Source organism: Danio rerio, chromosome 7 (assembly GCF_052040795.2).
Source record: "Danio rerio strain M-AB ecotype USA chromosome 7, GRCz13ab, whole genome shotgun sequence".
NCBI classification, from domain to species: Eukaryota; Metazoa; Chordata; class Actinopteri; order Cypriniformes; family Danionidae; genus Danio; species Danio rerio.
Genome location: NC_141027.1, coordinates 77,725,001 through 77,737,109, shown reverse-complemented (window position 1 = coordinate 77,737,109; position 12,109 = coordinate 77,725,001). Strand labels below are relative to the sequence as shown.

At 35.6% G+C, this 12,109-nt stretch overlaps 1 protein-coding gene across 12 annotated transcripts in view; it reads left to right on the top strand.

The window, feature by feature from the left end:
- Positions 1 to 3,835: 3,835 nt before the first annotated feature.
- The window catches only part of dhx15 (DEAH (Asp-Glu-Ala-His) box helicase 15), a 53,062-nt gene continuing 44,788 nt past the window's right edge, over positions 3,836 to 12,109 (top strand). For 8 of the 12 annotated variants that reach the window (XR_015494569.1, XR_015494562.1, XR_015494565.1 and 5 more), the window contains exons 1-4: positions 4,006 to 4,167; positions 6,888 to 7,248; positions 8,117 to 8,310; positions 10,247 to 10,406. Coding sequence is in view for 2 of the 12 variants with exons in the window: in NM_001115141.1 (NP_001108613.1) it covers positions 4,100 to 4,167; positions 6,888 to 7,248; positions 8,117 to 8,310; positions 10,247 to 10,406 (783 nt within the window). In the remaining 10 variants the exon portion in view is untranslated. Of the gene's footprint in view, positions 3,982 to 4,004; positions 4,168 to 6,887; positions 7,249 to 8,116; positions 8,311 to 10,246; positions 10,407 to 12,109 lie in introns of those variants that run through there. The other 4 variants (XR_015494570.1, XR_015494568.1, XM_087258802.1 and 1 more) reach the window with 2 other exon arrangements.

Below are 12,109 nucleotides of genomic sequence, written 5' to 3'. Positions count from 1 at the left end.
CAGCATTGATGTTGTAATGTCATTAAAATACATTCAGTTAAATAAACTGTAGCATTTATTTAGTTGGTCAAGCGTAAAACGAGACAAAAAGCTGTTTACTCGCACGCGCCCGTCAGAATCGGCAGGCTAACGCAGAAGCTCCATTGAATATACTGGGGTAAAATAAATGCTCATATTATAAAGATATGGCGGGGGAAATGTCATTTAATGCAGTGCTTCTTGCACAATCTGAGACCCACTTTAAATTGGATATCACTCAGCTAGTGGAGATCGCTGATTTTTAAAGAAAACAGACCTTAAATGCACCGGATTTTGCATTGGCATTCAATTCGTCGGAAGCGCTTAACCCAGGTTACTGGCAAATTAAAAGTCCTATTAGCATGCTTCGGCATATACCCCATTGGGCAAGTTATTGTATAATGATGGTTTGTTCTGTAGACTATCGAAAAATATATATAGCTTAAAGGGGCTAATAATCTTGACCTTAAAATGGTGTTTAAAAATTAAAAACTGCTTTTATTCTAGCCGAAATAAAACAAATAAGACTTTCTCCAGAAGAAAAAATATTATCAGATATACTGTGAAAATTTCCTTGCTCTGTTAAACATCATTTGGGAAATATTTAAAATAATAATAATAATAATTCAAAGGGGGGCTAATAATTCTGACTTCAACTGCATATAGAAAAAAAGTTGCATACCAGGTTTTGGTTTTGTAATTTACAACACAAATACAGACAATAAATCACTTCAAACTATTAAAAAGAGTCAATAAAAGTCCCTTTTTTAAACTTTTCATCGCCAACATTTGTTGACGAAAAGATCAAGGACCCAAAATGCTATTTAAAAGCATAAATAAATACAAAAACCTGCTAATTTATATGTATATTTTACAGTAGTAGTTTAAAATCCACGCTATCATCAATTCTAATATAAATATCTAACAGTTCTTCTCTTTCAAGAAGCCATTGCTACATCCCGACAAGCCTATATGTCACATGCAATTGGTCCGTTATTTAATTGTCTGTGAAAGCGGAAGTAAAAATGGCCAGTGTTTCAGATTTATACGCAGAGCTGTGTAAAGTCTTGTTAACGCTAACTTTGTTTTTCCCATCACCATCAATTCCCGGCCACGAGCAATGATCCAGTTGCTATTATGTAGCTTGTTAGCCATGCCTCGGCTGTGTAATTACGTGTGTCGACGGCGATGATTGTCTTCTGCACTGGCTGATTCATTGCAGTAAATGATCACGATGTGAAAATACAAGAACTATCAGAGATTTGCAAGAGCTCAGTATGTCCTGAGACGCAAATTCCCCAGTGTGTGAACTATACATTGATTATGGGGGCTGCGGCTGGAAGGGCATCCGCTGCATAAAAACGTGCTGGATAAGTTGGCGATTCATACCTCTGTGGCGACCTTGTATTAATAAAAGCTCTAAGCCGAAAAAAAATGAATGAATAGTAAATGAATGAATGAATGAATGATGATGCTTTTTCGGTAGTATACATATGCACCAGTCAATCAATTTTATGAATGTATATTACATGTTATTAATGTTGAATTGCATTCATTCATTTTCATTATCCAGCATATGTTTTACACAGCGGACACCCTTCCTGCTGCAATCCAGTAGTGGGAAACTATTTAACTGACATCTAATGTATTACTAAAATAGATGTTTTCAGTGTTTAGTGACTAATTTAGAGATTACTGTAGGTCAAACTATTCAAATTATGTGTCTAAATTTTCTTTTTTCAGGCTACATACAGATCTAAACACTTATTTTACAAGAAACATGTTTTGTGAGTACTTAAGATGTCAATCAGTGCTCTAGAACTGACAGATTCTGACTGTTGAATTATATTTTTCCTACCATTGATTGGTGCAATTGAATGCATCACTATAAACTGGGGGTCAAATGTATATTTCTATAATACATTATGTTATTTTTAATTATTAATATTTAAGAAAGGTTATATTGAAGAAAACTATTTTTACTTTTATTAAAGGGCTGATATTAAATGAGTTTCAGCTCAAAATACCACACATATAATGTTTTATAACTCTCTGAAACTGACCCATTTAGGCTTTGATCCTATTCGTGGTGTTTTGGTGACTGTCACTTTAAATTCAAATGAGATTGTGCTCTTTTCAAAAGAGGGCGGAGCCACGTATGCCTGTGTGTCAGCATAGTGTAGTGGCAGATTCAAAAACATGACTAACGTTAATTCTGTGAAAACTGATATCTATATTGATTCTATGCATATTTGACAACTTTAAAACGTCACACACACACACACACACACACACACACACACACACACACATATATATATATATATATATATATATATATATATATATATATATATATATACATATATACACACACACACACACACACACACACACACACACACACACACACACACACACACATATATATATATATATATATATATATATATATATATATATATATATATATATATATATATATATTTATATATATGTGTGTATATATATACATATATACATACACACACACACACACACACACACACAGTGCTCAAAAATATTTTTGAATAGGAAGCTTTAAAATATTACATTTATGCATATACATTAGATTAGTCAGTACTGAAGCCAAATCTGGAGCTAATCTAACAAAAATAAGTTAGGATAACGGCACAAAATTAGCACACCCAAATTGGTATGTTTGGAAAATATATTAAATAAGAAAATTAGATCTAAAAATTTGGAAATTTAATTAGAGCAAAATAAGAAACAAAAATGTTATAAAATTGTATTGAAATTTTGTAGTTTGCAATGTATTGTTTTTTGTTGTTGTTGTTTTTGAAGATGTTCGGTGACTATATTACTATTTAATAAACATATCTGTTTGATAAATCTGTTTTGTTCAAATGCAATAAAATATATTACCTATATTCATGGTGACTCAGTGGTTAGCACTGTCGACTCACAGCAAGAAGGCCGTTGGTTTAAGTCCCGGCTGGGTCACTTGGCATTTCTGTGTGGAGTTTGCATGTTTTCACCGTGTTGGCGTGGGTTTCCTGCGGGTGCTCCGGTTACTCCCACAGTCTAAACACATGCGCAATGTGGAATTGAACTAAATTGGCTTTGTTTATAGATGTTTTTTTCAAGACTGGGTTGCTGCTGGAAGGGCATCCGCTGCGTAAAACATATGCCCCCTGCTAAAAAAATCCAGCTTAAACCAGCCTAGGCTGGTTGGCTGGTTTTAGCTGGTCAACCAGGCTGGTTTTAGAGGGGTTTTGGCCACTTCCAGGCTGGTTTCCAGCCATTTCCAGCCTGGTCTTAGCTGGTCAGGCTGGAAAATGACCAGCTAAATCCAGCTAAAACCAGCTTGACCAGCCTGGTTTAAGCTGGACATAGCTGGTTTTGGCTGGGCTCCCAGCCTGCTAGGCTGGTCAAGCTGGTTTTAGCTAGATTTAGCTGGTCATTTTCCAGCCTGACCAGCTAAGACCAGGCTGGAAATGGCTGGAAACCAGCCTGGAAATGGCCAAAACCCCTCTAAAACCAGCCTGGTTGTCCAGCTAAAACCAGTCAACCAGCCTAGGCTGGTTTAAGCTGGATTTTTCAGCAGGGAGAATAAGTTGGCGGTTCATTCCGCTGTTGCGACCCCTGATTAATAAAGGGACTAAGCCGAAGGAAAATAAATGAATAAAAAAGAAAAAAGTACACAATTTCTGCTCTGCCCCTTGCGGTGAATGTGGGAACTGCAGTAATGTCTGCGAGGGGGGGCGGGCGCTTTTATTGGCGCTAGATTATATTCTCCTCCATTCAGAGCATCCACAACATTCATTATTCAGTATTCCTCTCTTGCGTTTCAGTCGAAAGTAGACTGAGGACTTAAAATAGATAATATGAACGCACACAGAGCTTTCTGCTACAGTGTTCATCCATACTGAACTTGAAATAATAAATAATAATAATGATGAGGTAAGTGCTTCCGGTCGCCATCTTGTCTTTTAGCGGTGTATGAGAGAGAGAAAGCAACGGCTGCGTTGAAGTAACCGAGCAAACTCTTCTTTTACCGCATTAATCTGTATAATACGAGATGTCAAAACGACATCGGTTGGATTTAGGTGATGAATATTCGTCGAGCAAGAAGAGGTCGTCTGACGGGTATGTTGATGAGTGTTTTTAACTGAGGAGGGAAAGAGCGGCTAGGCTAACCTAGCATGCTAACACTCCTCTGCTAGTGTTATTTTAATGCACAATGACATTGCTTCTAATAAATTGTGTATATAAGGTTATAACACACAATTGCTATCCAATATGATGGTTATATGAGTAAGAAACGCGTTATTTTGCAAATAATCGCCCGGCTTTTTGTGAATGACGCCGCTAACACGTGCAGTCTGCGTCGGCTCGCGTGCACAACGGCGTTTTGACGTAACGTTACAGCACACACTATTCACACTTGCATTTAAACTATATCACTTACTAGTTTTGGTTTGCTTTGTGTAAAACATTTGCTTTATGATGCGTGTATGTGTTGTAAACAAGGCCTTCGGGTAAACACTAACGTTAAGTAAACGTTAGCTGGTGCTGTGTTGTGAAGGGGAAATATGTGCTGCTTAATTGTGACCTGAATGGTGTCAGAATGTGCCACAACTTGACTCTTAAGTTTGTTTTTAAGAGAAACTATATAGTAAATGCAAACTAGAATTAGTTTTATGGATGTGAGATTGTTGTAGTGCTATAAATGTTATGATTGTTTTGGCTGCTCAAGCGCGGCCTACTGTGTTTCTCTTTTATTTACAGATTTCTTCAGATTTTAGTGTTTTGTCTTTCCATTATCTAAAAAAAACTGTCAAAAAAGAGGGAAAATATTACATTCAGAATAAGATTTTAACATTGCATGCTTTGCAACATGCGAAAATGGTCTCTTACAAATATATAATCATCTTTAAGTCAGCATACATTTGGTTTGCATGCAAAATCAAACAAGTAAATTATTGTTTCAAAGACATATCAGGCAAGTTTACCCGCGTACTGTTAAAACAAGATTGAGGTAAAGTTGGTTTTATTTTCTTGCATTCCTTTATTTAACATTCCCTATATTATTTACTACGCTAAGTTGAATATAGGGTCTGAAATCACATGTAAATAAGACTTGAAAACAACATTAGCACTATTTAATTGACTGAACAATGTTGTATTTTGATATTCATTGGCTGCTAATATGATTACACTATTTAGAGTTTGCAAATAACACTTTTCTGAAATGATATTACTAAGGAGAAAGTCTGAATGTGCGAATGTAAAACCAACTTCACCTCAATTAAAACATGAACTATATGGTCTTCTTGAATTAAATTTGATTCATTTCAATCTGAGTTTATATTTATGTTTCTAAAGTAAAACTGGTTAATGAACATTAGATAGTCGCCAAAAATATGGAGAAAAAGCATCACTTGTTGCTTGGATTAAAAAAAAAAAAGAAAGTGTGTTAAGTTCTGATGTTTGGAAATAGATCTGATATAAACTGTGCGCTGTATTTTAAAATGGACAAAGCAATGAATCCGAATCTGAATGAGCTGTATTGTCGGGTATGTTTACACACACATAGGAGGAATTTGTTTTCACAGTGCAACAGAATGACAATGACAGAACGAAAACACGGATAATAATTATAAAAAAAGAAGTAAATGGAGAATAAAAAAATTACAATTTGACAAATGTATGAACAAGATATTACTACATACAATATTGTTTGTAGGGCTGCACAACATTGAAAAAAATCTGATATTGCGATATTTTATTTTCTGAGAAAAATATTGCGATATGAATACAATTTCACAGGATAGTTTGAATAGCACTATTTGACGTCTAGCAGTATTCAGGTAAAAAAATTGATTAATAGCAATGCAATTTTTTTTTACTTTTTAGTTTTTAGTCCAAATATCAAAACACTCTTAAAGCAAGTGAAATATTTAGTTTCCACCATCAGAAAAAATAAAACCATGCAAAATTATCAGCCAGCGGGGCAAGTGAAATAATCTTGTTATTGCCTTGAAATGAAGACATTTGGACTAGAAACAAGTTTAAAATTCTAGGTCAAACAGTTTTTGCATAAATTATATAAATTCCATGTAAACACAGTTATTAAATACAATTCTATAGCTTCTGGTCAGCTATAATACAGACTTAACATTGCTTATCTTTGCGACGTGACTATTGCGGATGTGACCTTGCGATATGGATGCTAAACGTTATATTGTGCAGGCCCTAATCCATATAATGTGCAAATTGAAATGGTGATTGCATGTTAAATAATGAAGGTTTTGGGGTTCCTGCAGGTCCTAAAATATTTACTTTTCCATAATTTAAGGCCTAAAGGGGCTTTAAAACAAAGCTGAATGTCTTAAATTGTTGGTGCATTCAGTATTTTATTGCCGCACCAAAATGAAATCTGCTGATTCACACTAAACGAGTGTAGGAACCTAAAATGTAATACATGAAATAAACAAATAATGTTTTTTTTTAAACTTTAATCTAAGGTTTACAATGCAAATCCAAATAGAACCACATGTTTGGTAATCTAAGTAAGTCTCTCAAATAATATATCCGCTAAAATATTGCTTTAAAAGCTGTGTTGTACATAAATCATACAGACATTTGCATATTAGTTAATAAATATTGCTGAATTTAATATAAAAACGTGATAAAGAGATATTTACACATTTAATTAAGTAAATAAATAGACTCAATGATTGGCTAAAAAAAAGCAGCAGATTTCTGTGAGCTCAGATTTTGTGTGCTCATGAGGAAACTTAAATTATCAAACCAAATGCATTTGATGATTAAGCTTAAGGGATGCATTATTTTTTCCCCATCAGGAAGGACCGTGACAGAGATCGGGATGAGCGATCAAAGGATCGAGATCGTGACCGGGACCGTGAGCGCGATCGTGACAGAGACCGAGACCGCGATCGCGACCGAGAGAGAGACAGCAAGTCGTCGAGTGCGGCGCTCAGCTCCAGCGTGTCTGGAAGCGGAATCCTTCCTCTGAAGCAGGCCAGCATGCATCAGCAGATCAACCCCTTCACCAACCTGCCTCACACGCCACGCTACTACGAGATCCTCAAGAAGAGGCTGCAGTTGCCCGTCTGGGAGTATAAAGAGCGCTTTAATGACATCCTGAACCGCCATCAGAGCTTTGTGCTCGTAGGAGAGACCGGCTCTGGAAAGACCACACAGGTTAGACTGCATAGAATTTTCCATATACCTTTGCAGTGTCATTTTTACATTTACATAACCATAAACGCTGTTTATTTCACTTTTATCTTTGCTTTATTGCATTTATTTATGCTTTTTATTTGTTTAGTTCCACAATCATGAGATAAAATTTGTAATTTTTACTGTTGGTCATCAGTTGACAGCATTAACACTTTAGATAGGCCTGTGCAAACTAGTTTTGGGCTTTTTTTATAGCATTTTATGGAGTAAAACGGCTGATTATAGTGTGTGTGTGTGTGTGTGTGTGTGTGTGTCCATGAATAGACTTACTAGGTTACTATGGTTACTATGTTCTGAGAGCTGAGCTGATTATTTAGATTTTCTCAGACATATTACAGTAAGTGCGCAAAGGTCTCTCCCTCTCATATACACGCATAAACAATAAATATAACTCCAAAGCCAGAAACTAATCTTTTTTGCACTGCTATTGATGATCAACAGTAAAAATGAAACATTTTACCTCTTCCCAACAGGGAAAACCACCAAGAATAAAGAATACACCTAGTCATGACTTTGCAATCACAAAACGTCATTATAATGGAAATCAATGGGTCAAAAACAGCCACCAACATAATGAAAGTGTAGTAAATTTGCCTAGAGTATATTAAAAGTTCAGTTTTTGAAAATTTTCAAAGTGTTTTCCCAAAATATGTCAAAATAAGATTAATTACCAAAAATCATTCCATTTGCTGAAACACTGAGAAGGTTGTGGCCAAATTAAGTCTCAAAATCCCCCCAGATTGGATTAAAAACATCCCCAACAGCACACAAGGCTTAATAAAACCACAATAAGGAGCTTTTAATGGATGTTTGGACTGTTGTTTTTCAGATCCCTCAGTGGTGTGTTGACATGGTCAGGTCTCTGCCTGGCCCGAAGCGCGGCGTGGCCTGTACTCAGCCCAGAAGGGTGGCAGCCATGAGTGTGGCTCAGAGAGTGGCAGATGAGATGGATGTCATGCTGGGTCAGGAGGTCGGATACTCCATCAGATTCGAGGACTGTAGCTCTGCAAAGACCATACTAAAGTAAGTCATTGCTCTCAAATGATGTGTGTCATGAGCCTTCAATAAAGTGGAAGTCAATGCACCCTTTTCACAAGACGCGTGTAATAGTCATCAGCATCTTGAATACTTGAACGTTTTTAATATTGTGATATAAAAATGCTTTAACTTTTATTTGTAATTGTGTTTGTATTACATCATCTTTGCGTAAAGTTACTAAAAACAAATGACTATTTGTACGAGGGTGTTGAAATGCAGCGCGTATGGGGGCAGGACAGTAAATCGGATGTTGTTTTCTCTTCTGGCTACAGTTATCAGTCTCACACTATCGTTTTCCTTTTTCTGAAAGTCGTGATAACACCATTGTGGAGTTTTTCTTTTCTTTTTTTAGCAAATAGGATTTTAAAACAATTATTTGTTGCACTCTCTCGTTTACTGCACTAAAAGTTTACCAACTATGACGACTTCTGCTGCTGACTAATCTGGAAACTGGAAAATGGTCCGTTGTAGCTTTTGGTAATGGGCTAAGCTTGTAGAAATCCTCTGTCATTAAAGGGATAGTTCACCCAAAAGTGAAAAATATAACTAAAAAAAGGTTTATAACAATAAGACATCAACAGCAATAAATAATACAGAAAATAAGATGATCTAAAGCAGTTTAAGATTTACTTTTGATGATAATTCTGCAGTTTTTGAAAGACTCTTTACAGAGACTTTTAAATGTGAGTGCTTGAAAAAATTGTTTTAAGTTTAGTTGTATCCAATATAAAAGTTTATTTTGACACGATGTATGTGTGTTGTGTATATTATGCATATGTAATACAAAGTATGTTTATTTTTTTGTTTTTTTTACATACAAATTATAAATACATTAAGGGCGCTTTCACACCTAGACCTTTGTTTCGGAACCTGGTGCGTTTCCCCGGTTCGTGCGGTTCGTTTGGCATATGTGAATCCAGCAATCGGGCTCTGATCCGCACCAAAGCAATCGGTCCGAGATCGCCTGAATGAGGTGATCTTGGCTTGATTGAAACGAACTCTAAAGCAGATCGATTGTAGTGAGAAAGCAATACAATCTAAACCAGGCTATATCACAGAGTATTATGGATATGTAATAGGCATACATATGGTTATAAATAAAGAATTATGATAAGGGCGGGATGTTATTTTTACCAGTAAATAAGCATTTCATGTCAAATACGAAAATGAAAGCATGCTGAACTATTAACGAGAGCTGTTTATTCGTTAGGAAAATGGGTCTTGGTTTATCTGTTATTTCTCTCATAATGTAAAGCCTATAATGCATAATTCTAGCCAAAGGCTATGTGTGAAAAAGTCTTACCTCTGATTTAAATCTGTTGATGTCTGTGGGTGTCACCATTCAAAATGAAAGTGCAGCCTTTCGCTTATGTCTCATTGCTCCTCATCATAAATTAAAATAAGGACGCATGACAGCTGAGCGGGACTCTGCAAAATAAACCATGCAACTCTGACCAATGTGAGGAGAGTTTACTCACACGTGACTTGTATTAGCTATTTTGGTCCATTTTCTGTATTATTTACTGCTGTTGATGTCTTATTGTTATAAAACTTTTTTATTATAAAGAAGATATTTTTATAAAATGTTTGTAAATTGTGTTTGTTTTTGCCACGACAGCTAGAAGCAGATAATGGCTATCAACTCAATATCTGTCCGTCTGTCTCTCTAATTTAAATTAAAAATGGATGAGAAATGTTACCAATGTATTGCCAAAGCGTTCATAAAGTTTACATTAACACGAACACAGTATATGTAAAAACATAGTAGGCGCAGTAAATGGTAGTAGTAAAAAACAAAATCTGAATAAACTGTACATTTCAAGTACTCTTCTCTCTCTCTAGCTCTGCTATGCCTATTCTTTTGGTGTTGTTTTAGTGCTACTTGATATAAAGACTAATAAAAAGTGTGTCTTGTTTGCAGATATATGACAGACGGTATGTTACTCCGTGAGGCTATGAACGACCCCTTACTGGAGCGATACGGTGTCATTATTCTTGACGAGGCCCACGAGCGCACGTTAGCCACAGATATTCTGATGGGCGTCCTCAAGGAAGTGGTCCGACAGAGATCTGACCTTAAGGTATGTCAAACCCATCACCGGTAGAAGTAGGTGACAGAAATAATTACCAGTGAGCATATAAGTGAAGTCACAATTATAAGCCCTTTATTACAAAATATTTTCCAAATGATGTTTAACAGATTCAGGAGTTTTGCCACAGTATTTCCTATAATATTTTTTCTCCTGGAGAAAGTCTTATTTGTCACAGGGGGCTAATAATTCTGACTTCAGCTGTACACTCGGTCAGGTAATACATACGAGAAATGTAGACTTGACCATGACTTGGAAATTGAATTAACTTTAGAATTGACTATAGACCTGCTCACACTCTGAGATTTCACCCGCGGTTTAGTCATCTGAGACAAATTTGGAAAATCCTAAAAGATTCTTGAAATCCCAGGCTAAAATCTGTGATCTTTGATCGTTGGTTTGACATCCGCTTGGCGCCCGTTGCGTTCAGATGAAGTTCTGGCAGTGTCTGAAGATTATAGACACTTTCCTGCAGTGTGACAACAGCTGTGATGAGTGTCAATCCAAGAACCAATAGGAGCGCAGAATCTGATGATGCAATCCATGTGACGATTTAAATGGCCGCGGGGGAAAATGTCAAAACCGTTTTTTACTTCCTGGTTTAATTATTGAGACGCGCTGTGTGCAAAATTGCTGCTGCAGATTGTTTACGTTTGCTGTGTGAAATCATTTCAGAACACGGAATAGTGAAAGTGTCACGGGTGGATGACGTCAAACTCCAGCAAGGATTTTTTTGTGTTTGGCGCGTCTTCATTGTCGTTTAGTCTAACTTTGACAGCTGAGATCTTGCAGTGTGACATGGGAGCCATGCTTGTGCAGTCTGACATGCTGCAATCATTCAGGATTATAAACAATCTCACAGTGTGAGCCAGCCTTTACACATGCATATTTATTGAAAGGGAAAGAAAAAAGTATTTGTGCCTTAAGCAAGCATGTTTGGATGATAAAAAATATTTAAATAGAATGTATTGTATGTTTTTGAATGTTATTGTTGAGAGATTTCATTCAGGGAATAATTTCAGGTTTAAAAGGTGTTTCTTGAGGAAAATTAGAGTATTCATCTTTGATCAAATTGAACTTGTATGTTTTTTTTATTGGTGTTATTTGTGTGTTTTGTTGTACAAAGAAACTGTTATGATTAAGTTTTGTTGCAATGAATATCGCCAATGCTGCTGATATGGCATTTAAACATGAATGCATATCACATATAGAATAAGATTGTAAGTTGAGCAGGAAATGAAAAGTCATCCTCGTTATGATCTTTTTGTGTAATATTTATTTTTATTTTTCAGGTTTTATTTGCACATCAATAAAACCGAAATTTAGTATATGCAATTTTGCATCTGCAGTCTCTGAACTAATAGTAAATTATTCAAAATAAAATATAAAACAATTAATCAATGTATAATAAATACAGGTTTCAATATACATATGAATTTACTGTATTTCTAAAAATTATCAGATATTCATATCTTTTGTTTTTCTTTCTACATAATTTCTCATTTAAGCTTATTTTTGTCTCTGTTTTCTTTTTGTTTGATTAAAGCATTTCCTCTTTGCGTATAATTGACTAAATGATTTTATTCAGATTCTGCTGTCACATTGTTTTTTATATTTTATAATCTGTTTCACTTGTTTGTCTCCCGCTACTATTGATTTCATTGTTTTTAATGCTAAGATTCCGTAGCACTAAA